The sequence below is a fragment of the Rhinopithecus roxellana genome, chromosome 3 (genome assembly GCF_007565055.1).
Source record: "Rhinopithecus roxellana isolate Shanxi Qingling chromosome 3, ASM756505v1, whole genome shotgun sequence".
Classification (NCBI taxonomy): Eukaryota; Metazoa; Chordata; class Mammalia; order Primates; family Cercopithecidae; genus Rhinopithecus; species Rhinopithecus roxellana.
Genome location: NC_044551.1, coordinates 47,653,478 through 47,681,199, shown reverse-complemented (window position 1 = coordinate 47,681,199; position 27,722 = coordinate 47,653,478). Strand labels below are relative to the sequence as shown.

General features: G+C 37.7%; 1 protein-coding gene across 4 annotated transcripts in view; it reads left to right on the top strand.

The window, feature by feature from the left end:
• Positions 1–27,722, top strand: part of APC (APC regulator of WNT signaling pathway) — a 163,766-nt gene that overhangs the window by 48,026 nt on the left and 88,018 nt on the right. For all 4 annotated transcript variants that reach the window (XM_030926975.1, XM_030926977.1, XM_030926976.1 and 1 more), the window contains exon 2: positions 19,070–19,222. In XM_030926975.1, the coding sequence (XP_030782835.1) occupies positions 19,088–19,222 (135 nt within the window). In that variant the 5' untranslated portion in view covers positions 19,070–19,087. The remainder of the gene's footprint in view (positions 1–19,069; positions 19,223–27,722) is intronic.

The following is a 27,722-nucleotide window of genomic DNA, read 5'->3' as shown; positions in this document are numbered from 1 at the left end:
TCTTCCTGTTTGGTAGTTTTCCTTCTAATAGTCAGGACGCTCAGCTGTAGGTCTGTTGGAGATTGCTTGAGGTCCACTCCAGACCCTGTTTGCCTGGGTATCAGCAGCAGAGGTTGCAGAAGATAGAATATTGCTGAACAGCGAGTGTACCTGTCTGATTCTTACTTTGGAAGCTTCCTCTCAGGGGTGTACTCCACCCTGTGAGGTGTAGGGTGTCAGACTGCCCCTAGTGGGGGATGTCTCCCAGTTAGGCTACTCAGGGGTCAGGGACCCACTTGAGCAGGCAGTCTGTCCGTTCTCAGATCTCAACCTCCGTGTTGGGAGATCCACTGCTCTCTTCAAAGCTGTCAGACAGAGTTGTTTGCGTCTGCACAGGCCTCTGCTGCTTCCCCTTTTGTGGTTTAGCTGTGCCCTGTCCCCAGAGGTGGAGTCTACAGAGACAGGCAGGTTTCCTTGAGCTGCTGTGAGCTCCACCCAGTTCGAGCTTCCCAGCGGCTTTGTTTACCTACTTAAGCCTCAGCAATGGTGGGCGCCCCTCGCCCAGCCTCGCTGCTGCCTTGTGGTTAGATAGCAGACTGCTGTGCTAGCAATGAGGGAGGCTCCGTGGCCGTGGGACCCTCCCGGCCAGGTGTGGTTATACTCTCCTGGTGTGCCCGTTTGCTTAAAGCACAGTATTGGGGTGGGAATTACCCGATTTTCCAGGTGTTGTGTGTCTCAGTTCCCCTGGCTAGGAAAAGGGATTCCCTTCCCCCTTGCGCTTCCCAGGTGAGGCAATGACTCACCCTGCTTCAGCTCTCACTGGTCGGGCTGCAGCAGCTGACCAGCACCGATTGTCCGGCACTCCCTGGTGAGATGACCCCAGTACCTCAGTTGAAAATGCAGAAATCACTGGTCTTCTGTGTTGCTCGCACCAGGAGTTGGAGACTGGAGCTGTTCCTATTCAGCCATCTTCGTATTTTACTTTTAAATACTTAATTTCCAACCTGCCATGTTGGAAAGAACAGAGAACTAGGAAGTCTTAGAATCCCTGATTTTTTTTCAGCAATCAATTTTAATTCCCACAATTTCTTCATCTTCCAGAAATTTGTTACAATGTCAATTTGAATGTCTCTTACTCTTTATGGCATTGTAAGCTCACATCTTTATTTTGTTTTTAGTATCACTTTAATCGGGTCTTACGCAAAAGAGGTGATAAATTTGGGAGATTAATTCGCTAGCTTGAATAAGAAATTTTACTTTATATTTAGATCTTTAATTCATAAGGCATTTTTATTGTTGTGTATGGCATGAGTGTAGTGGTCTAACTTTATTGTGTTTCGTATGGATAACTGAAAGTCGTAATAAATAGTGCAACTACATCAGCACTATTAAACCATTTCTTTTCCACTGAATGGAAATGTATCTCTTATATGCTCAATTCTCATACATACTTAGAACTGTAACTGTATTATATTTATATTAATTTCAGACAGGCTCACATTTCCATACTAAGTCTTACTATATCTCATGAATAATTCAGGCGCTGCAATCAAATTTCCCAGGGTTTTTCCCCCTCAAGAAAAAGGTCCTATGCCTCTATACATTTCATATCAAATATATCCCTGGTCTTGTGGCTATTTGAGTTGCTGTGAATGACCACCACCACCCCACACCAAATACTGCTAATGGTCAGCCGTGGTAGCTCATGCCTGTAATCCCAGCACTTTGGAAGGCTGGGGGCAGAGGATCACTTGAGTGAGACCAGCTTGGGTAACGTAGTGTGACACCATCTCTTAATAAAAGAAATAAAGAAAAACAAATATTGCTACTACATATAAAAGCTACTAATTCTATTTAACCCATAATACTTGTGTGGCCACCTTATCAGATGATTCTATGAATTCTAATAGGGTTTCCAGTGGATTTTCTGGGTATGCAATCATATAATCGGTAAGTGATGATACTTGTGCCTCTTCTTTCCTGCATTTATACCTCACCTCTTTTTCACGTTTTATTGTTAGCTTGAAACTTTAAAAGGTCACCTAAACTATTTTATTCTCAATTTTAATAAGAATGGCATATTATTTCACTATTTGATATTCTTACTCTTAGATTTCAGTAAATTGTTTTAACATGTTTAGGCATTTTCCCTTGAGTTTAAAGTTTTTATCAGTAGCAGCTGCTGAACATAAATAGCACTTTTTTGTATAATCATATAGTTTTTCTTTTAATTTCTTGATGCAGTTATAGGATTTCTGAATGTTGACCTATCCCTCCATTCCTGAAATAAACCCCACTTGTTCATGTTTTATTCTTTTATGAGCCTGTTGATTTCTCCATATTTCACTTAAATTTTTAAAGAGAAAACATATAGTTTTAAATTTTTATAGTATTTTGAAATAAGGTTTTGAATTAAGCTTACACTAGTTTGCAAAATGAACTGATAGATGTCTCATCTTTTATATGGTCTGGAATAGTTTGAATAGTATCTATTCTTTGAAAGTCAGCTAGAATTCAAATCAGAAGGTGCCTTTTTTCTTATCAAAGTGATGGATACTCAAAAGAGGTGCCATTTTAGAGCTAAGATTTTTTTAAAGTATTTTAAAGTTTCTTCTGAGGTTTAGTCTTTTCATGCTTTCTCCACCTTGTATTAATTTTATTCATTAATAGTTCACTAGTAAACGATTTCCTCTAGTTTTACGAATGTATTGTCAGAGTTGTATATATTCTCTCATTTAAAAATTCTTTATCTGAAGGTATCTTTTCTCATTGGTGTTCTGTTTGTCTTTTATTCCTTTAAACTTTCTAGGGTTTCATTTATTTTATTGGTATTTACCAAAACAAACAAAAACATCAACATATCCTTTCCACTACTTTATTTTCAATTTTATCAATTTCTTTACTAATTATATCCTCTTATTTTCCATTGGCTTACTTTGTTATTTTTAATAGTTATTTAAAATGAAAGGCTGGCGTGGTGGCTCATGCCTGTAATCCCAACACTTTGGGAGGCAGGTCAGGAGTTTGAGACCAGCTTGGCCAACATGGTGATATCCTGTCTCTACTAAAAATACAAAAATTAGCTGGGTGTGGTGGCACATGCCTGTAGTCCCAGCTATGGGGTGGGGGGGGTGTCGCTGAGACAGGAGAATCGCTTGAGGTGGAGGTTGCGGCGAGCCGAGATTGTGCCACTGCACTCCAGTCTGGGTGACAGAGTGAGACTTCATCTCAAAAATAATAATAATAATAACAATAATAATAAAATGAATATTAATTCATTTATTTCCTCACTTCACTTAAACTCACTTATTCGTTTCTTCCTTAATAATATAAATTTTAAGGACATCAATTTTTCTCTTAGTACAGCCTTATCTACATTCCACAGGTTTTAGTATGAAGTGTTCTTCTCTTTATTTCTAGATAACTTATAACTTCCATCTTGATTTCCTCTTTGATCTAGGGGATACTTCAAAGATCCATCTCAATTGCTAGGTATATAAGGCTTTTTGAGTCATCTTTTTATTGTCATTGATATATTGTTTATTAGATTAATGGAAGACTGTTGCTTATAAAATTGTTACCATTTGAAAATTTTTAAAGGTTTATCTTGTAGTCAAGAACATGACGAATTTTCATAGATATTGTACTAAAAAGTTTTTAAAAGGAAAAGTATATGAATTTCTATAACTCTTTACTGACTATAGCATATTATTTAAATCCTATATATGCACTTATTTTTCGTGTATTTGATATGTGAAATTCAGAAAGTCTGATTTTTATTTAGTACTTACAATATCCGATGTACTATAAATGCTTTCTATATATTAACTCATTTAATCCTCACAACCACCTATGAGGTAGTGTTACTCATTTTTGAGTTAGGAAAAATGGAACTTCAAAACAGTAGATAACTTTCCTAAGAACACAGATCAAGAGGCTATGCCAGAATTCAAATCTGTATTTTTTTTAATGCTCATGCTCTTAAAGACTGTATAACTTCTGTCTGGTGTTCACAATCTATTATATCTGATAATAGTCTACCTTCCAAACTTAATGCCTATTAAGTTCCAAGATAACCTTCCTTAAGTAAGTCTCTCCTCAGTTTTCTCTACAAACTCTTTCTTACCTTTGCATTTTTGTTTATAACTCTTCCCCTTTCTGAATACCACATCCTTTTTTCCTCTGCTGTTATAAGATATCCTCATCCTTTAAGGCTCAGCTCAGTTGCTTACACAAAACCTTCCTGACATCTCTAGCCAATAATGAATCTTCCTGCTAACTGAACAGTAAATACTATACGATTTGGCCTAACTGTTCTCTAATTATTCCATTTTACCTTGGGGTGTTTTGTCTTCCCAGCTGGAGCATAAACATCTTGAAGACAAGGTCTATATCTAATACTTAGCTTTTGTAATTCCCAAAATGCTTTACTCAGCGACAGCCACATAAAAGACAAATATACATGTAAGAAGGAACAGAAAGGGTGTATTATCAGCCACAGAGGGCAGACAACAGAAGGAGAGGGTACAAATTCATAGAATGTCTAAGATGACTTTTCCATTAAAAGAGTAAAACAAGGCCGGGCGCGGTGGCTCAAGCCTGTAATCCCAGCACTTTGGGAGGCCGAGACGGGCGGATCACGAGGTCAGGAGATCGAGACCATCCTGGCTAATACGGTGAAACCCTGTCTCTACTTAAAAAAAAAATACAAAAAACTAGCCGGGCGAGGTGGCGGGCGCCTGTAGTCCCAGCTACTCCGGAGGCTGAGGCAGGAGAATGCCGTAAACCCGGGAGGCAGAGCTTGCAGTGAGCTGAGATCCGGCCACTGCACTCCAGCCTGGGTGGCAGAGCAAGACTCCGTCTCAAAAAAAAAAAAAAAAAAAAAGAGTAAAACAATACGCTTTGTTATTCACAATGTACCATATTTAGGTATCTTATTATTCACAAAGTACCAAGTATTAAGGGAGTGTTTATAGGTTGAACTGTGTTTCATAAAAAGATACGTTACAGGTGTGAGCACAGTGGCGCACACCTGTAATCCCAGCACTCTGGGAAGCTGAGGTGGGAGGATCACTGGTAGACAGGAGGTTGAGACCAGCCTGTGCAATATAGTGAGACCCTGTCCTTAAGAAAAAAAATCAAAAATTAGCCAGCTGTGGTAGCACATGTTTGTAATCCTAGCTACTTCGGAGGCTGAGTTGGGAGGACTGCTGGAGTCCAGAAGCTACTCTAGCCTGGGCAGCAGAGAAAAAAAAACAAAAAAAACACCAAACAATGTTACATCAAATGTGACCTTATTTGGGGACAGAGTCTTCATAAATGGATCAAGTTTGAGATGAGGTCATACTGGATTAGAGTGGGCCCTAAATTCAATGACTGGTAAGACAATGACAGATCAAGTTTCAATAAGAGTACCCATAGAAATGGTGTTACAAGTCTAAAAGACACAAAGAGAAATTTAAAAAGGCCGTGTTGCTTTAATGTTTCTCAGTTTCTATTACAGACTATGTCAGAAGTAGCTGATACACCAATATAAATTAAGTGATGATAAAACCAAGAATCTAATTGAACAATGAATATCTGCTTACTAGATAATTCAGCAACCTTGTAAGAAGACCATGTGAAGAAACAGGGACACAGAGACACACAGGGAGAATGCCATGTGATAACAGAGGCAGAGATTGGAGTGAGGAAGCTTCAAGCCAAGGAATGCCAAGGATTTCAGGCAACCATTAAAAGTTAGGAAAGATAGTCTAACTAAGGGCGGAGCAAGATGGCCGAATAGGAACAGCTCCAGTCTCCAACTCCCGGCGCGAGCCACACAGAAGACCGGTGATTTCTGCATTTTCAACTGAGGTACTGGGGTCATCTCACTAGGGAGTGCCGGACAATCGGTGCTGGTCAGCTGCTGCAGCCCGACCAGTGAGAGCTGAAGCAGGGTGAGGCATTGCCTCACCTGGGAAGCGCAAGGGGGAAGGGAATCCCCTTTCCTAGCCAGGGGAACTGAGACACACAACACCTGGAAAATCGGGTAATTCCCACCCCAATACTGTGCTTTAAGCAAACGGGCACACCAGGAGAGTATAACCACACCTGGCCGGGAGGGTCCCACGGCCACGGAGCCTCCCTCATTGCTAGCACAGCAGTTTGCTATCTAACCACAAGGCAGCAGCGAGGCTGGGCGAGGGGTGCCCACCATTGCTGAGGCTTAAGTAGGTAAACAAAGCCGCTGGGAAGCTCGAACTGGGTGGAGCTCACAGCAGCTCAAGGAAACCTGCCTGTCTCTGTAGACTCCACCTCTGGGGACAGGGCACAGCTAAACCACAAAAGGGGAAGCAGCAGAGGCCTGTGCAGACGCAAACAACTCTGTCTGACAGCTTTGAAGAGAGCAGTGGATCTCCCAACACGGAGGTTGAGATCTGAGAACGGACAGACTGCCTGCTCAAGTGGGTCCCTGACCCCTGAGTAGCCTAACTGGGAGACATCCCCCACTAGGGGCAGTCTGACACCCTACACCTCACAGGGTGGAGTACACCCCTGAGAGGAAGCTTCCAAAGTAAGAATCAGACAGGTACACTCGCTGTTCAGCAATATTCTATCTTCTGCAACCTCTGCTGCTGATACCCAGGCAAACAGGGTCTGGAGTGGACCTCAAGCAATCTCCAACAGACCTACAGCTGAGCGTCCTGACTATTAGAAGGAAAACTACCAAACAGGAAGAACGCCTATACCAAAACCCCATCAGTACGTCACCATCATCAAAGACCAGAGGCAGATAAAACCACAAAGATGGGGAAGAAGCAGGGCAGAAAAGCTGGAAATTCAAGAAATAAGAGCGCATCTCCCCCTGCAAAGGAGCGCAGCTCATCGCCAGCAATGGATCAAAGCTGGTCAGAGAATGACTTTGACGAGATGAGAGAAGAAGGCTTCAGTCCATCAAACTTCTCAGAGCTAAAGGAGGAATGACGTACCCAGCGCAAAGAAACTAAAAATCTTGAAAAAAGAGTGGAAGAATTGATAGCTAGAATAATTAATGCAGAGAAGGTCATAAACGAAATGACAGAGATGAAAACCATGACACGAGAAATACGTGACAAATCCACAAGCTTCAGTAACCGACTCGATCAACTGGAAGAAAGAGTATCAGCGATTGAGGATCAAATGAATGAAATAAAGCGAGAAGAGAAACCAAAAGAAAAAAGAAGAAAAAGAAATGAACAAAGCCTGCAAGAAGTATGGGATTATGTAAAAAGACCAAATCTACGTCTGATTGGGGTGCCTGAAAGTGAGGGGGAAAATGGAACCAAGTTGGAAAACACTCTTCAGGATATCATCCAGGAGAACTTCCCCAACCTAGTAGGGCAGGCCAACATTCAAATTCAGGAAATACAGAGAACGCCACAAAGATACTCCTCGAGAAGAGCAACTCCAAGACACATAATTGCCAGATTCACCAAAGTTGAAATGAAGGAAAAAGTCTTAAGGGCAGCCAGAGAGAAAGGTCGGGTTACCCACAAGGGGAAGCCCATCAGACTAACAGCAGACCTCTCGGCAGAAACGCTACAAGCCAGAAGAGAGTGGGGGCCAATATTCAACGTTCTTAAAGAAAAGAATTTTAAACCCAGAATTTCATATCCAGCCAAACTAAGTTTCATCAGTGAAGGAGAAATAAAATCCTTTACAGATAAGCAAACGCTTAGAGATTTTGTCACCACCAGGCCTGCCTTACAAGAGACCCTGAAGGAAGCCCTAAACATGGAAAGAACAACCGGTACCAGCCATTGCAAAAACATGCCAAAATGTAAAGACCATCGAGGCTAGGAAGAAACTGCATCAACTAACGAGCAAAATAACCAGTTAATATCATAATGGCAGGATCAAGTTCACACATAACCATATTAACCTTAAATGTTAATGGACTAAATGCTCCAATTAAAAGACACAGACTGTCAAACTGGATAAAGAGTCAAGACCCATCAGTCTGCTGTATTCAGGAGACCCATCTCACATGCAGAGACATACATAGGCTCAAAATAAAGGGATGGAGGAAGATCTACCAAGCAAATGGGGAACAAAAAAAAGCAGGGGTTGCAATCCTAGTCTCTGATAAAATAGACTTTAAACCATCAAAGATCAAAAGAGACAAAGAAGGCCATTACATAATGGTAAAGGGATCAATTCAACAGGAAGAGCTAACTATCCTAAATATATATGCACCCAATACAGGAGCACCGAAATTCATAAAGCAAGTCCTTAGAGACTTACAAAGAGACTTAGACTCCCATATAATAATAATGGGAGACTTCAACACTCCACTGTCAACATTAGACAGATCAACGAGACAGAAAGTTAACAAGGATATCCAGGAATTGAACTCAGCTCTGCACCAAGCGCACCTAACAGACATCTATAGAACTCTCCACCCCAAATCAACAGAATATACATTCTTCTCAGCACCACATCACACTTATTCCAAAATTGACCACATAATTGGAAGTAAAGCACTCCTCAGCAAATGTACAAGAACAGAAATTATAACAAACTGTCTCTCAGACCACAGTGCAATCAAACTAGAACTCAGGACTAAGAAACTCAATCAAAACCGCTCAACTACATGGAAACTGAACAACCTGCTCCTGAATGACTACTGGGTACATAACGAAATGAAGGCAGAAATAAAGATGTTCTTTGAAACCAATGAGAACAAAGATACAACATACCAGAATCTCTGGGACACATTTAAAGCAGTGTGTAGAGGGAAATTTATAGCACTAAATGCCCACAAGAGAAAGCTGGAAAGATCTAAAATTGACACTCTAACATCACAATTAAAAGAACTGGAGAAGCAAGAGCAAACACATTCAAAAGCTAGCAGAAGGCAAGAAATAACTAAGATCAGAGCAGAACTGAAGGAGATAGAGACACAAAAAACCCTCCAAAAAATCAACGAATCCAGGAGTTGGTTTTTTGAAAAGATCAACAAAATTGACAGACCGCTAGCAAGACTAATAAAGAAGAAAAGAGAGAAGAATCAAATAGACGCAATAAAAAATGATAAAGGGGATATCACCACGGACCCCACAGAAATACAGACTACTATCAGAGAATACTATAAACACCTCTACGCAAATCAACTAGAAAATCCAGAAGAAATGGATAATTTCCTGGACACTTACACTCTTCCAAGACTAAACCAGGAAGAAGTTGAATTCCTGAATAGACCAATAGCAGGCTCTGAAATTGAGGCAATAATTAATAGCCTACCCACCAAAAAAAGTCCAGGACCAGATGGATTCACAGCTGAATTCTACCAGAGGTACAAAGAGGAGCTGGTACCATTCCTTCTGAAACTATTCCAATCAATTGAAAAAGAGGGAATCCTCCCTAACTCATTTTATGAGGCCAACATCATCCTGATACCAAAGCCTGGCAGAGACACAACAAAAAAAGAAAATTTTAGACCAATATCCCTGATGAACATCGATGCAAAAATCCTCAATAAAATACTGGCAAACCGGATTCAGCAGCATATCAAAAAGCTTATCCACCATGATCAAGTGAGCTTCATCCCTGGGATGCAAGGCTGGTTCAACATTCGCAAATCAATAAACGTAATCCAGCATATAAACAGAACCAAAGACAAGAACCACATGATTATCTCAATAGATGCAGAAAAGGCTTTTGACAAAATTCAACAGCCCTTCATGCTAAAAACGCTCAATAAATTCGGTACTGATGGAACGTACCTCAAAATAATAAGAGCTATTTATGACAAACCCACAGCCAATATCATACTGAATGGGCAAAAACTGGAAAAATTCCCTTTGAAAACTGGCACAAGACAGGGATGCCCTCTCTCACCACTCCTATTCAACATAGTGTTGGAAGTTCTGGCTAGGGCAATCAGGCAAGAGAAAGAAATCAAGGGTATCCAGTTAGGAAAAGAAGAAGTCAAATTGTCCCTGTTTGCGGATGACATGATTATATATTTAGAAAACCCCATTATCTCAGCCCAAAATCTCCTTAAGCTGATAAGCAACTTCAGCAAAGTCTCGGGATACAAAATCAATGTGCAAAAATCACAAGCATTCTTATACATCAGTAACAGACAAACAGAGAGCCAAATCATGAATGAACTTCCATTCACAATTGCTTCAAAGAGAATCAAATACCTAGGAATCCAACTTACAAGGGATGTCAAGGACCTCTTCAAGGAGAACTACAACCCACTGCTCAGTGAAATAAAAGAGGACACTAACAAATGGAAGAACATACCATGTTCATGGATAGGAAGAATCAATATCGTGTAAATGACCATACTGCCCAAGGTTATTTATGGATTCCATGCCATCCCCATCAAGCTACCAATGAGTTTCTTCACAGAATTGGAAAAAACGGCTTTAAAGTTCGTATGGAACCAAAAAAGAGCCCGCATTGCCAAGACAATCCTAAGTCATAAGAACAAAGCTGGAGGCATCACGCTACCTGACTTCAAACTATGCTACAAGGCTACAGTAACCAAAACAGCATGGTACTGGTACCAAAACAGAGATATAGACCAATGGAACAGAACAGAGTCCTTAGAAGTAATACCACACATCTACAGCCATCTGATCTTTGACAAACCCGAGAGAAACAAGAAATGGGGAAAGGATTCCCTATTTAATAAATGGTGCTGGGAAAATTGGCTAGCCATAAGTGGAAAGGTGAAACTGGATCCTTTCCTTACTCCTTATACGAAAATTAATTCAAGATGGATTAGAGACTTAAATGTTAGACCTAATACCATAAAAACCCTAGAAGAAAACCTAGGTATTACCATTCAGGACATAGGCATGGGCAAGGACTTCATGTCTAAAACACCAAAAGCAATGGCAGCAAAAGCCAAAATTGACAAATGGGATCTAATTAAAGAGCTTCTGCACAGCAAAAGAAACTACCATCAGAGTGAACAGGCAACCTACAGAATGGGAGAAAATTTTTGCAATCTACTCATCTGACAAAGGGCTAATATCCAGAATCTACAAAGAACTCAAACAAATTTACAAGAAAAAAACAAACAACCCCATCAAAAAGTGAGCAAAGGATATGAACAGACATTTCTCAAAAGAAGACATTCATACAGCCAACAGACACATGAAGAAATGCTCATCATCACTGGCCATCAGAGAGATGCAAATCAAAACCACAATGAGATACCATCTCACACCAGTTAGAATGGCAATCATTCAAAAGTCAGGAAACAACAGGTGCTGGAGAGGATGTGGAGAAATAGGAACACTTTTACACTGTTGGTGGGATTGTAAACTAGTTCAACCATTATGGAAAACAGTATGGCGATTCCTCCAGGATCTAGAACTAGATGTACCATATGACCCAGCCATCCCACTACTGGGTGTATACCCAAAGGATTATAAATCATGCTGCTATAAAGACACATGCACACGTATGTTTATTGTGGCACTATTCACAATAGCAAAGACTTGGAATCAACCCAAATGTCCATCTGTGACAGACTGGATTAAGAAAATGTGGCACATATACACCATGGAATATGATGCAGCCATAAAAAAGGATGAGTTTGCGTCCTTTGTAGGGACATGGATGCAGCTGGAAACCATCATTCTTAGCAAACTGTCACAAGAACAGAAAACCAAACACCACATGTTCTCACTCATAGGTGGGAACTGAACAATGAGATCACTTGGACTCGGGAAGGGGAACATCACACATCGGGGCCTATCATGGGGAGGGGGAAGGGGGGAGGGATTGGATTGGGAGTTATACCTGATATAAATGACGAGTTGATGGGTGCTGACGAGTTGATGGGTGCAGCACACCAACATGGCACAAGTATACATATGTAACAAACCTGCACGTTATGCACATGTACCCTAGAACTTAAAGTATAATAATAAAAAAAAAGTAAAATACTAATTTTAGTATTAGGAATTTCCTAATAGCCTTTGAAATTATTTGGGTTACCTTGGGGTGTTCGAAAACGCAAATTGGGAAATTATGCTTTAACCACCAGTTTTTGTAAATTAAGTTTTATTAGAGCACGGGCATGTCCATCTAATTACGTGTTTGGGCCTGCTTTTGTGCTACAGCTACAAAGTTAAGTAGTTGCAACAGAAATCATATGACCCACAAAGCCTTATAGTATTTATTATCTGGCCCTTACAGAAAATGCTTGCCAACCCCTGCTCCTCGTAATTGGGATGGGCGTCTTGAGACCTGCCCACACTTGGCATGGGCTTGGATAGGTCTAGCCAGTGTTATGTAGCTATTTACAGCATGTAAGCAAAGGAAAGAGTGGGGAAAGAATACAACAGACAGAAGACTGAATATCACCACCTAATGGGGCATTTGTAGGGAAGAGAAAGAGAAATAGAAAATGGTTGTTAAAGAGAAAAGAATTAAAACGGATGAGGTGAATTCTGCTTGGAATTTAAAACTTTTTTGTGTATTACTCATTTTGTATCTGGCAAGCGTAAAATTTTTATATTTCTAAGATTTTTCTATTTTGTTTCTTTCCAATCATTACACTGTCTGTTTTTTAAATTTTACTGTGTGAATTAGGACTTCCAGGATTACGTTGACTGAAAGTGTGGATAGTAGACATCTTATTCCTGATTTTAAGGAGAATGTCTGTAACATTTCACTATTAAGAATGAAGTTTACGGCTGGGTGTGGAGCGCCTGTAATTCCAACAGTTTGGGAGGTGGAGGCAGGCGGATCACTTGAGGTCAGGAGTTTGAGACCAGCCTGGCCAACAAGGTAAAACCCCATCTCTGTAATCCCAGCTACTCGAGAGGCTGAGGCATGAGACTTGCTTGAACCTGGGAGGTTGCAGTGAGCCCAGATCGTGCCACTGCACTCCAGCCTGGGCAACAGAGCAAGACTCCATCTACTAAAACAAACATACTAAAAAAGAATGAAGTTTACAAAATTAGCTGAGCATGTTGGCTTGTGTCCATAGTCCCAGTTACTCTAGAGGCTGAAGCAGGAGGGTTACTTGAGGTAGGGAGGTCAAGGCTGCAGTAAGCCTAGGTGACAGAGCAAAACCCTGTCTCAGAAGAAGAGAATGCAGTTTACTTTAGCTTTGACAGTTTCCCTCCTATTTCCAGGTTTTTATGGAAAGTTTTTTCTTTTTCTGAGATGGTTTTTCTTTAGTATTTTCATGTAGCGAGTGACACATATAAATGATCTTATATTGCACTCTACTCGCATTCCTGGAATAAACTCAGCTTCATTCTGCTATAGTTTCTTTACTGTGTGCTATTGTATTCTGCTTCCTGATAATTTCATTTAGATTTTTCGAATCAATATTTGTAAATATTAGCCTATAATTATTCTTTTTCACACAATCTTTGACCTTTATGTCATGGTTAGATTGGCTTCATGAAATGGCATTGGAAAATATTTCCTATTCTTCCATCCTTGGAAGCATTTATATAAGATCGGAATAATTTGTTCCTTAAAAGTTTGGTAGAAGGTATTTGCAAAACCATTCAGATATGGTGTTTTGAAGGATTTGGAGGAGGATGGGAAAGATATTAATACTTACTGCTCCAATTTTTTTGTTTTTGTTTTTGTTTTTTTTTTTTGAGATGGAGTCTTGCTCTGTCACCCAGGCTGGAGTGCAGTGGCACGATCTTGGCTCACTGCAACAACCTCCACCTCCTGGGTTCACGCCATTCTCCTGCCTCAGCCTCCTGAGTAGCTGGGACTACAGGCTCACACAACCACTCCCGGCTAATTTTTGTATTTTTAGTAGAGACAGGGTTTCACCATGTTAGCCAGGATAGTCTCTTATCTCCTGACCTTGTGATCCACCCTCCTTGGCCTCCTAAAGTGCTGGGATTACAGGCGTGAGCCCCCGGGCCTCGTCCAATTTTTTAATAGTTGTAGAACTATTAAGGTTTTTCTGTTGCTTCTTGAATCAATTCCCCCCCCTAGAATCTTTGTTTTAGTATGTTTGGAGGTTGTTTTCTTTTTTCTCTCTCTAATCGTATTTAGTTGTTTTTTGTTTTTTAATCCAACTTTTTCTTTTCTTTTTTATTTTGGTTCATTTTGGATGGTTTTCTTGTTGTTTTTTTTTTTTTTTTTTTTTTTTTGAGATGGAGTCTTGCTCTGTCTCCCTGACTGGAGTGCAGTGGCACAGTCTCGGCTCACTGCATCCTCCACCTCCTAGGTTCAAGCTAGTCTCCCACCTCAGCCTCCCAGGTAGCTGGGATTACAGGCATATGCCACTGCACCTGGCTAATTTTTTGTATTTTAGAGACAAAATGGGGTGAAACCAACATGGGTTTTCACCATGTTGGACAGACTGGTCTTGAACTCCTGACCTCAAGTGATCCACCCACCTCAGCCCTCCAAAGTGCTGGGATTACAAGCGTGAGCCACCACCACCTGGCCAATGCTTTGCTTTTCAAACTTCTCAAAGGGTATGTAATAAAAAGGAAGACTTACCACCAGACACTATACCTTGATTCTATAAGCAGTGACTGTATTTTTGTGTGTTCTTTAAGTGGTATTTTTTTTTATCATTTTGCACTCCTTTATTTTTACTGGAGCAGGAGGGACCACATGAGACATTAGCGATCAGCATTCTTTTTTTTTTTTTTTTTTTTTTTTTTTTTTTTTTTGCGTTGGGGGGGAGATGGGCTTTTGCTTGTTTTTTATGTTTGTTTGTTTTGTTTTTCATCAACTTCATTTTTACGTCAGCCTCATTCTTCTTAATACCGGTGTAGTATTTCACTGTAGAGATGTGCACTATTTATTTTAACACAGTTGTGCGTTTATAGCAAATAGAAACTTTCCCATTTGTTTGAAGTACCCTAAGAATCTCCTTTATTACTCCTAGTCTAGTAACGGACATCATTACTTTAGAGAACTCTACTTGGCCCTCTGTGTTTCTTACACCCATTAAACAAATTAAAATTAAAATGTTCCATACCATCCTTTGAAGAGGGTATATGCCATTTAAATATCTTTACTTAAAAAAATAAATGTCTGCTCTCATAAGCAATGAAATGTTTTTCAAACATTTAAATCTCTGTTCCTTTTTGCAGGTTATCCTAGTGTGTTTTATGAGTAATATATGCAGTTTTTACTTTTTCTTCATGGCTGTCCCATTTCCCAGCACCACTTTAAATTCCATCTTTTTACAAATATTGAGATGCTGCTTTTATGTACTGAATTTATATATATTTACTTCTGGATTTTAAACATTGTGTTCTCGTGGTTGGTCTATTCATATACCGGTATTGTAGCTTTTTAAAAAACTTTTAATTTTAAATGACTTTGGACTTACAGAAAAGTTGGAAAAATAGTACAGAGTGTTTCTATATACCTTTTACAGATTCCCCAGATGATTAACATCTTATATATCCCTAATACAATTATCAAAACAAAAAAACTGATCTATTGGTACAATATAGTTAACTACATACATGTAACTACACATATATAATTATAAAGGCTTTGTACAATATTTTAATATGTAGTTTACTGCCTGCTCTTCTTTCATATTTTCTATTTTTTTAATATCTAGCTGCAGGAAATAAAAACTTTGTATAGTGTTTTTATTGGGACTGTAAAATTTGTAAGTTAGCTTAGGGAGAAATGGCATCTTTATGTTGCTGAATCTTGGTATACCAGAATAAGATATGCCTTTCCATTTGTTGAAATCTACTTTTCTATCTTTCTCATATATGTTTGGACTCTTTTTGTGCAGTATATGCCCAGATATTTTCATTTTTTTATTGTAAATGGGATCTTTTCTTCCATTTATCTTCTGTATGGTTTCTCTCCCCTATAAAGGAATGGTTTCTGTATATTTGGTACTATACTATATTACCAAATTACATTATTATAATAATATTTCATTGATGCTTTGGTATATTCCAGGTATATAATTATGTGGTCTGTGAATAATGTTCCCTTTCTAATTTTTTTCTAATTTTATTCATTAATTTGTGTTGATGACTAATAGAATGGTACTCTGACTGTAAGAGTATATCCAGTGTTTCCACATTAAGTATACTGTTAGCCTTGGGGCTGATAGATCATGTTAAAGAAATGTTCTTTTTTATTCAGTATTTTCAACAAGAATGGGTATTGAATTTGTAAAATGTCTTTTCATCATCTTTGGCATGAACATATGATTTTTTCCCATGTAGATCTATTATGTTAAATGATATAATTGATTTTCTAATAGTGACTTTTTCATGGTAAATTATAATAGATTTTTCATCTCTTTTGGGATCAGTTTTGATATATTATATTTTCTAGTAAATTATCTATTTCGAGTGTTCAAATTTGTTTGTGTAGGGTTGAGCAGAGTCGTCTTTTATGATTCTTTTGCTTTCCTGCCTTCTTATTCATATTTTCCTCTTATTTCATTTCATCTAAAATGCTGGAAAATATATCTTTGTTTTTCCATGAAAACAAAATAATAAAAGCAGCTCCACTGATGTAAAAAAGACGTGATCTCGAACTTCTGAAAATAATAATCCTCCACATTTAATTCTGATTATCTTTTGCCAGCCCGAAATTTTTTGTTTCTTTGCTTTAATTTTTTACAATACTTGTAAATTTGTTTTCTAATGAACATTTGAATAAAAGTCTAGATAATAGTCCTTGTGCTTTATTCTCCCCTACCTGACACTTACAACGTGGAGCAGTGTCTTTAGTGGTCATCTTAACTGCAGAAAAACTAATTGAGAGGTTTGCATGCTCTCAGTAAAGTGAAAGATTGGGAGATTTTCCCCATTTCTTGGTGTGTGGCAGCTGTAATGTGATCACACAAGTTTCAAATTTAAAAAAAAAGTTTTAAAGATGTATTTGGTATGCAATTCTTGTAATTGAAAAAAAAGACATTCCAAAGTAAATTTATGACTTCACAAATTTTATATGACTTCACAAGTTTTGGATTAGGGAGGGATGGCTGCAGCATCCTAAATCAATATAAGTTTGGGTATTCTTCCATGAAACATCTTATTTTTTCCATAAAATTAGGTTATTTCTAGAGCAGAAAAAACTTTAATGATTGGGATTCTGGAGTTAGGGGGAGAAAAAGATGATTAAAGGTTTAATTCTTCATCTGAAGAGTCGATTTTTTTATTCCTGTAATAAAGAGTACTTTTAGCAGTCTCTGCTCGTCTTGCGCATCTGGCTCTTTTCGTGATTGTGTAAGGTTATAATTTCTGTGTCTCAATAAACTTGTGTGTGTCCATTTTTTTCTCTGTTACTACCTTTTCTCTTATTTTGTTTTATTATTTTGATGTAAAATTACCTGTTAATTTTATTTGAAATGAGAAATTTTAAGGCTCACATTATTCAAATTCTGTCAGATCCCTACCTCTGTCATATGGTTTATAATGTGCTGGGTATTTTCAGACCTGCTTATTAATAAGATGTAAAACAAAATAAATATCACTCCTGTGGATTTTTCCTTTATTTTTGAGATGTCTCCTATGGCTGCATTACTTCTTTACCCCTTGTCCATTGGTCAGAGGAGGTGTCTTAACTATAGGTGAACACTGTATCTTACTGAAGAGGTTATGTTACATGTATATTTTCATAATGTAACTTACATTTACATAGTACTTTTATTTTTTAGCCTACCTTTTGTTATTAATCCTAATAATATTGCTGTAAGTTATGTTAAAGCAGATTGTGAATGTTCATTTACAAATTATGAAATGAATTAAAATGAAGGGGCAAAGATTAAATCATGACCAGGCCTGAAATTAACACACAAGACTCAATTTTTTTCAACCATAAAGACTTTTGTAGGTGATCCCCGCCCGCAGGACTCCCCTTCCTCCTCAGATGTCATTGGATTGTACCAGGTTTACTGTTGATTCTAGCCATTGTAGAACTAACTAGATAGATCTAAGATAAGTCCCTTGATTTCCTTTGGTAGAGTCTTCCAATTGCTGAACTCCAATACTGTCATGACTAGCCAGTGTCACAGCCTGTCTGCCTTATTCTATGTAGTAGATTTCATATTACAGAGGCATGTTTTTAATGTCAAGATCTTTATTGCTTAAGTGCAAACTACTTAATACTTTTTAGCTATTAAATAATTAAGATAGGCAGGATTTTATTTATTCCAAAATGATTTGACCTAAACTAAAAAGAGAATGTAGATCTCCTGAATCTTACTTGGTTAATCTTAGTGTAACTCCTAGCATTCTATAATTCTTCCTAAGGTCCTCTTATTACCTGGCTACCTTTTCTATCTTCTTTGTCTCCCCTCTTCTTTCCCAGCCATAATGACTGCCAGACTCTGCTTCATTTCTCTTTGACAGTCTGTACTCTTCAGGTCATCCATTCTCTTTAGTTGTCTTTTGGCGTCAGTTTGAGCACAGCAGATCCCAAGACCACATATGCCATAGCATGGGCAGTTATAGTCAACCTTTTAAATAAATGTGATTGAACTTCATGTTAGTAATTCTTATTTACCATCTTCCTATCAAAAAGGCTTAAAGTCTTCATTTAATGCTCTCTTTCATGTCCATTTTGTTAAATGATTGCCTTTTAATGAGATCTTAGAACTTCAGAACTGTTTCGCCATGGAGGATGTGTAAGATTAGCCTTTTATCAAATGAAAAGTGTGAAATGGAATATGTAATCTCAGTCCATTCTGGCTCTAAAATTCTGTGACTATCAGATAAAATTCAGAAATAAAATAGTATTACTAATATACATAAATTTTTATCATAATTATATTTCCTAAGTTTTGCCTGTAAGAATGGGTAAAATATCTTTAAAACCTTGAAGAAATTATTACTTGATAGAAAGTTTAATCCATCTGTGAGAAGGCACATGTATTCAGGCACAACTGAAGTTCTCTCTTCTATTTTAGTTTCATTTGTCTTAAACTGAGACTCCACTGTTTCATCCTCATAGAAAGATGCTGCTACTTGAACAATATTGTTTGGAGACCAAAAACTAGCATACTAACACAATTCTTCTTAAACGTCTTAAGAGTTTTGTTTCCTTTACCCCTTTCTTAAAAACAAGCAGCCACTAAATTTTTTAGTAGTGAATTTCAAAATCCTTTTTAACCTTATAGGTCCAAGGGTAGCCAAGGATGGCTGCAGCTTCATATGATCAGTTGTTAAAGCAAGTTGAGGCACTGAAGATGGAGAACTCAAATCTTCGACAAGAGCTAGAAGATAATTCCAATCATCTTACAAAACTGGAAACTGAGGCATCTAATATGAAGGTATCAAGACTGTGACTTTTAATTGTAGTTTATCCATTTTTATTCAGTATTCACTCTTGTAAACTTGGGGTAAGACACTTAAAAGTATATTTTAAGCAATAATATGTAAACTCTTTCTTGCAAAAGTTAGCATTTGTATTTTTAAATAAGATACATTGAATTCATTCAGTGAATCATATAAAGAAAATAAGTGTATAACTCCAATGGCTAGTTAGTTCTTAGCTCTTTTTAAGATTAAAGAGACCAAATATAGCATCACTATATTGAGGCAAGGTTTTCTGCATAGTTCATAGAAACTAGTCTCATGATTTTAGAATATATCGTGAATATTAAGTATAGTCTTCCTCCCCAACTCCCTCAGATCTTGTCACCCCTTAAGTGCTGCAATGATAGGTGATCAAGAAAATCAGGATGCCCTACTGGGAAGAGCCATGAACTGAAAGTCAGTACCTGGTTCTGTACCTGGCTTTGCCACAAACTGAGGTATATATGACCTCTGTATATTCTTCAGGACTTAAGTTGTCTTATTTGGCAAGTACAGGCGTCACGCTAGTCTAGATGATGTCCATGGCATCTTCAAGCCCTAAAATTGGCTTGCCAAATAGTACTGAAAAGTTCTGATAACCTCCAAGAAAAGTTAGAAAATAGTGTGTAGTGGGGAAAATGTTCTAGTTTCAAAATAATTGAGGTTAAACTTTAGCTGTTTTAATTCCCAGTTGCTTAGGCAGATTCTCTTCTGACTGAATTTAATAACTTCATAGAATTGGACATCATCAACAAAAATGTTACTTCCACCGTGTGTGGTGGCTCAGGCCTGTAATCCCAGCTCTTAGTGAGGCAGAGGCAGGAGGATAGCTTGAGCTAAGGAGCTCGAGACCTGCCTGGGCAATATAACAAGACCTCGTTCTCAAAAAAAAAAAAAAAATGTTATTTCCTTTATTAAAAAAAAAAAAAAATCTTCCTGCTTTTTGTTGTTTCTGCCTCTTGGCTATTTTAACATTTGAGTTCCTTGCCCAGTTCTTCCTGTCTGCTCACTACTCTTATTCCTTACTAATTTCCTACTCTATCCTAGTTTTTTTCCTGTGCATTTCAAGGTTTGCCTTAATCTCCAGACTTGTGTGTGTCACTGAGGTAACTGTTTCTGATTCTCTTTTACCCTTTATATTCAGTATCATCACAGCTCAACCTTTGCTCATGTGTCCTATTCTGTCTCTCCATCCCTCTATCAATCTTTTCTACTCTAATTACCCTCTTGAGTGATAAAAACTGTCCCCAGCAATGACAGACATCCAAGATACCTACTTCAAATCCCTTGGGAAATAAGGTAGACTATAAACAAACATTTTGTTCTTTCCACAAACTATGGGTGACCTAAAAAGACTTGCATTAGTTGCCTAACAGGTTAAAAAAGAGTAGTTTGGTATTTTAACATTGATCAACACATTACATTTCAAATCGTTATACTTGGCATGTATTTTTAAAAGTTTTGAAATACAGAATTAAAATATTCTTTCATCTACTTTAATATGGTATATTTTGCAGAGAACGCCTCCTGGCATGCCTATTTAGATAGTACATATCTGTTTTGTATGGAACTCTGAGATCTCTTTTTTAAAGTTTCTGTTTAATTCCTTGAGCAAATTCAAAACTCATATTTGAAAGACAATGTAACTTATGCTTAGATCCATCGCCACACTGAAGTGGAATGTCTCTCAGAGTGACAGTAGAAGTCACACCCTCAAATTTCTACAATGGAATATCTAGTTGATCATTTATATGTGTGGTATACTACAAGCTGAGTATCCCTTACTCAAAATTGCTTCAGACCAGAAGTGTTTTGGATTTTGTATTTTTTCAGATTTTGAAATATTTGTATTATATTTTGTGAGCATCCCTAATTCAAAAATCCAAAATCTGAAATGCTCCATTGAGCATTTCCTTTGAGTGTCATGTTGGTGCTCAGAAAGCTCAAGACTTTGGAGCATTTCAGACTTCAAATTTTCGGATTTAGAATGCTCAGCCTATATACATCAGGAATAGTAGCACTTCAGATATACCTGAAACCAACCATAAATTTATTTTACTCAGCATGTACTTCAACAGACATCTTGTGAATCCATTAACATATTTCCTTAGAATTGGACATGTGGTACCATAACAATTGCAGCCCTATAATGAAATTATATCTGTTTTTAAGGTTTTATGCTGTGAAACGTATAACCTATAAACATATAAACTCGAATCATGTTTCCTGGTCATTAATCTCTTTACTTCCAAAGAAAGCAAAAGGAGGCTGGGCATCGTGGCTCACACCTGTAATCCTAGTACTTTTGGAGGCCAAGCAGGAGGATTGTTTGAGCTCAGGAATTTGAGGCCAGTCTGGGCAACATGGCAAGACTCTGTTTCTACAAAAAAATACAAAAATTAGCCAGGTGTGGAGCACATCTGTGGTCCCAGCTACTTGGAAGGCTGAGGTATGAGGATTGTACTCCAGCCTGGGCAAAAGAGCCAGATCCTGTCTGAAAAAAAGAAAACAACAGAACAAAACAAAACAAAAAAACAGCAAAAAGTGTGTCTCCTCCAACCAGATTACTTAAAGTCTAAAATTTATGCAGTAGTACCATCTAGTGGCAAAAGAGGACACTGCTTTGCTATTTGATTACATGTGTCTTTGTAGCAGCCAGAGAAATAAGTGTTTAAGGGTTAGGGAAATGTGAACACTCTATATTAAGGAAATATTTATTTTTAAGTATAATGATATTATTGTGTTTGTGTTTAGAAAGAATCCTTGTGTAAATATACATATTGAAATATTTACAAAGAAGTTGTATGATGCCTGAGCTTTATTTTCAAAGTAAGTGTGGTGCAGAGGGGTAGAATAGAGGAAGTGGATATGGGTGTAGATGAGACGCAACTGACCATGAATTGATAATTGTTGATGTGGGGTATGAAGGTACATGGGGGTTTGTTATAATTTTCTGCGCACATAGGTATATGTTTGAAATTTTTTGTAATGAAAATAAAATAGAGATTACATGGAATTTAGATGATATGAAATCGGATAAATGCAGAATTGCAGCTAATCTTAAAAAAAGTTTTGTGGTTTAGTTTTTACTCCAGGGCTAGAGCCCTCCCCCCAACTTTTTTTAGATGGAGTTTTGTTCTTGTCACCCAGGCTGGAGTGCAGTGGCACAATTTCAGCTCACTGCAGCCTCCACCTCCTGGGCTCAAGCGATTCTCCTGCCTCAGCCCCAGGAGTAGTTGGGATTACAGGTGCCTGCCACCATGCCCGGCTAATTTTTGTAGAGGCAGAGTTTTGCCATGTTGGCCTGGCTGGTCTCAAACTCCTGACCTCAGGTGATCCACCCGCCTCGGCCTCTCAAAGTACTGGAGTTACAGGCGTGAGCCACCATGCCCAGCCTACCTAGAGCTGTTTAGTTGACTTTAAAATGCTGAGCATAGTAACAAGGTAAAGATGGCATTATAGAGATAAAAAGCTGAAAGATGGCATGGTGTAGGAAGAATTATCTATAGACAAATTATTAATCAAGCATTTACTTCTTTGTTGTAGTTTGACAAAATTTAATATTTATAAATTGGTCTATAAACTGTAAAACAATATACATGCAAAGTACATATTTTCAGAAAGTAAGAAAAAAAAATTGAGATCAGCATTTCAGAATGTATTTTGAAGATGTCATTATCAAGTGTACTTGTATCTGGTAACGAAAAGCATCTTTAACTATGATATACTGAAATAAATTTAAGTGGGTCAAGTAGCAGCCTCCCTGAAATGACAGCGTTGCTTCTAGATAACTATCACTGGTATAACCACAGCACATTTCATCTCTAATGAATAATTTTCTTTCTTTTTTCTTTCTTTCTTTCTTTTTTTTTTTTTTTGAGACCGAGTCATGCTCTGTCACCAGGCTGGAGTGCAGTGGCACGATCTTGATGCTCTGCAACCTCCGCCTCCCGGGTTCAAGCTAATCTCCTGCCTCAGCCTCCTTAGTAGCTGGGACTACAGGTGCACACCACCACGCCAGCTAATTTTTGTATTTTTAGTAGAGATGGAGTTTCACCATGTTAGCCAGGATAGTCTCAATTTCTTGACTTCGTGATCCACCTGCCTCGGCCTCCCAAAGTGCTGGGATTACAGACGTGAGCCACCGTGCCCAGCCTAATGAATAAGTTTCTAATGTTTCTAAAATGTTAAAATTCTATTAAGACAATATTATATGTGATTATATAATGTAATTAATCTTTTAAAACTGAGCTTCCAGAATTTTAAAATACAAATGAATATTCTCTCCTTCAAAATTACATATGTATTTAAAAGCTGCCGTTTCTCAGAGAACTTTTTGAAACTTTTTTTTTTTTTTGGAACTGCTTTGCAATTGTATTCCATTTTCTTTTAAAAACTCTTCAAAATTAAGGGCCTCTTCTAGGTTGTATGCAGTATGCAGCCCCCAAGCAATATGTCCCACTCAAAAACTAGAAAACACTGGATAAAATACAAAAATCATAATTTGAAGGACATTGCAGGACTGTGGAATCATCAAGCTCTGTATTAACTGTAATTCCTAAGAGGAAAGAACCCTTTCTAGATAAGCTGAGATTACTGGTAATTCTTCCTGGGGAATATTGATTCTGGGTACAGATTGAGATTCATCATTGGCACAAGCAGAAGGACCTCACTGGGAGAAAGAACCTCTTAAGGCCTTTCTGCAGGTATGAAAGAAAAAGAAAATGAAATTGTTGGCAGCCTCGACAAACATGAGGACAGATGTAAAGATATTAGCATTTAGAAGAGCTCTAAATGCATGGCTCATTTTTACCATGTGATATTGGCCAAGTCTTGTAGTGCAGGAGACTTAGGATAGACTAGAAAGGCAGAATGTTAGCAGGCGAAGTCCTGCTAGAGGGAGAGACATGTTACTGTCACACCACAGGTCTCCTCAAGTCATTTGCCAGATTTTGAATTTTGTAGAGCAGGAGATTAAAGACCTGAGTTTACAACCTCCAAGAGATAGAACATTTAAGACTAGAGAGATAAGTGCTACCAGAGAATAAGGCTGAGCTGGAAAGGCAAAGTGAAATATCCAATATTCCTGCAATGCTTAGGAAAGACCTATTAGAGGAAGACCTACCTAGTATATCAAACATGACTGGTTTTCCATTCAAGATAAATGTCAGATTTTGATACTGTGTAGGGTAAGAAGTTAACTGCTGAGGAGATGGAGACCTTTCATATTTCCTATCTGAATATAGAGGGACACACTCAAGGAACTGGGAAACCCAAATCAGTTGTGAACTTAAAATTGCAACTAGGTCCCAATCCATTTTTTTTTCCTTTTTTTTTTTCCAAGATGGAGTCTCGCTCTGTCACCCAGTCTGGAGTGCAGTGGCGCAATCTTGGCTCACTGCAAGCTCTGCCTCCCGGGTTCACGCCATTCTCCTGCCTCAGCCTCCCAAGTAGCTGGGACATCAGGCGCCTGCCACCATGCCTGGGTAATTTTTTGTATTTTTAGTAGAGATGGGGTTTCACCGTGTTAGCCAGGATGATCTTGATCTCCTGACCTTGTGATCCACCCGCCTCAGCCTCCCAAACTGCTGGGATTACAGGCGTGAGCCACTGCACCCAGAGGGTCCCAATCCATTTTTCGTTGCTAATTGGATTGAGGAGATCAGACCCCAACAATGGAAAGGCAAACTCTCTAGGGGAAAATACTGTCAATCATCTTAAGTCTCTTTTTTTCTTATATACACAGTTGGCATATAGTCAAACGTTATATGAAATGCAGAGAAACTGGAAGATTACTGATAATCAAGAGAACAAATAGGTAATAGGAGCAAATTCAGATGATCCAGATGTTGCAGTTAGTAGACAAGGATTTTAACATAAATGTTATAAATGTCTTGAAAAAAAACGAATGAACAGATAGAAAATTTTGACAGAGAATTGGAGTCTATAATTAAAAGGAATCAAATGGATAGTCTAGAACTGAAAAATATATTTGAAATTAACATTGGATGGCCTTAACAGCAGGCTGAACAGTGAATTAGTGAACTAGTGAGAAGACAGAATTAGTGAACTAGAAAAAAGTCAGTAGAAAATACTCAAACTGAAGCACAGAGAAAAAAATGGAAAAAACAAACAAAAAAGACAAAACAGTGGCTTCTAGAAGAAAACATAGGTAATAGCTTCCTATCCTGGGAGTAGGCAAAGATTTCTTAAAGAGAATGCCAAAGCACCATACATAGAAATAAATTTGATAGACTACATTAAAACTAAACTTTTGTTCGTCGAAAGACTTCAGTGTGCTTCTAGAAGAAAACATAGGATAATCTTATCTCTGTGGCCTTGGGTGGGCAGAATTTCTTAGGATGCACAAAAGACTAAACATAAAGATGTATAAGATAAACTTCATCAAAATTAAAAACCTATGCTTTTCAGAAGACTTCATTAAGAAAATGAAAAAGTAAGCCATAGAGGAGAAAATATTTGCAACACATGTATCTGACCAAAGGCTCAGTTCAGAATATATAAATAATTCCTTCAGAATATATAAATAATTCCCACAAACCAGTAACAAAAAGACAATCCAGTTTTTAAAATGTGACCCAGGGATCTGAAAAGACAATTCAGAAAGAAAGATAAATGGCAAATAAGTCCATGAAAAGGGATTCAGCATCATTTGTCATCAGGGAAATGCAAAGACTATTTCACTCCTACTCAAATGACTGATGTTTAAATTAATAGCCTCCAGACTGGTAACAGCCCAGATGCCCCATTAAAGAGGAGAAAGGATAGATACATTGGGCTGTATTTATACAGTGGACTACTACATACTACACAACATTTAAAAATAATGAACTGATAAAGCAACAGTATGGACAGATTTCACAGATACTATGTTGAACAAAAAACGTGAGACACTGAGACATATACTGTATGATTCCATTTATATGAAGGTCAAGAAGGTGCCAAACTCTTCTGATAAAGAAGCCAGAATAGTGGTTACCTGTAGGAAATGAAAATTGGTAAAGGGAACTTGAGGGAACCCTCTGGGGTGCTAGAAATGTTCTGTATCTTCACCTACATAGTGATTACATGGGTGTGAAAATCTGGGATTAATGTATTTTTCATATGTATGTTGTGCCTCAATAAAACAAGAAAAAAATTACTTGAGGTCAATTTTTATTGTGGAATAGCTATAAACTATTCACGGCAAACTAGTAAGTAATGTAGGTCATATTGGATGATATCGTCTTAAGGCAAAGTAACTGGATGTGACTGTAAATATATATAGATTTTGTTGATGAGGTTCATAACTCAAAGCACTTACAGAAATAATGTAAGTAACACAACATTGGAGTAAATTAGTAGCTTTCCAAGGTGACTACTTTGAGAATCTTTTTAAAAATTGTTTAACCTTAAATCTTATTTACCTGTATGCTTATAGCTGTCAATAGATTTCTAACAATGTGGACAGAAATTTTTAAAAATAGAATTTTATTACAAGTTGAGTATATTCACTTTTTTATTAAATTAGGAAATGTGGACAAAAAGAAATAATCAAAATCACCTATTTTTTAAAAAATTTAAATCCCATCACCAGAGGTAAAAGTAACCTTTGATAGTATATATATTCTTTTCTCTATACATTTATGCAAACTTGCATTTCATGACATCATATTTTGCAGCATAATTTTTTTTTAGCTGGGATCTTACTCTGTCACCCAGGATGGAGTGCAGTGGTGAGACTGTGGCTCACTGCAGCCTCAAACTTCTGGGCTCAAATTTATTGTCATCTTACATCAGATTAATTTTTTTACAGTTGCATAGTGTTCCATTGTATGTACAGCTAAAAAATGCTATGGCCTATTTAATACTTATTGTTGGACATCTGAATTTATATGGCTTTTTCATTTCTTTTTTTAATATTTTAATTTTTTCTTTATTATTTCTTTTTTAAAAAACCATTAATGTAGCATTCGTTTTGAAAAAATTAGATGTATGTCCAATGATGTACCAAGGATTTTTTATTGTGATTTTTAAACTTTTAAATCTTTGTAACTTCTCTAAAAACAAGTAGGACTTTTTGTTATACATATTGTTTAAAAAGTATGACACAACAAGTAAAAGAGAAATTGCTTGTAATTTCAGTCTTCATAGAAAAACACTGTTAACATCTTAATGATTCTGTTTTCAGCATCAGCATCACCTGAAAACTTGTTCAAAATGCAGATTTTCAACCTCTACCCCAGGCTTACTGAATCAACAATCTATGTTTCAACAAGGTCTTCAGGTGATTCTGATCCATGGTGACGCTTGAGAACCACTACTGTAGGCTTTGGAGAAGAATCTTAGAGACTTGATCAAAGCTGTGCTTTAAAAAGGTTGCTCTGACAGCTCTGTGCAAGATTGAGCCACTTAGGAAATTATTTTCATAGTTTAGATAGGGTTAATAACAAGTTAGCGACAGTAAGAATATGA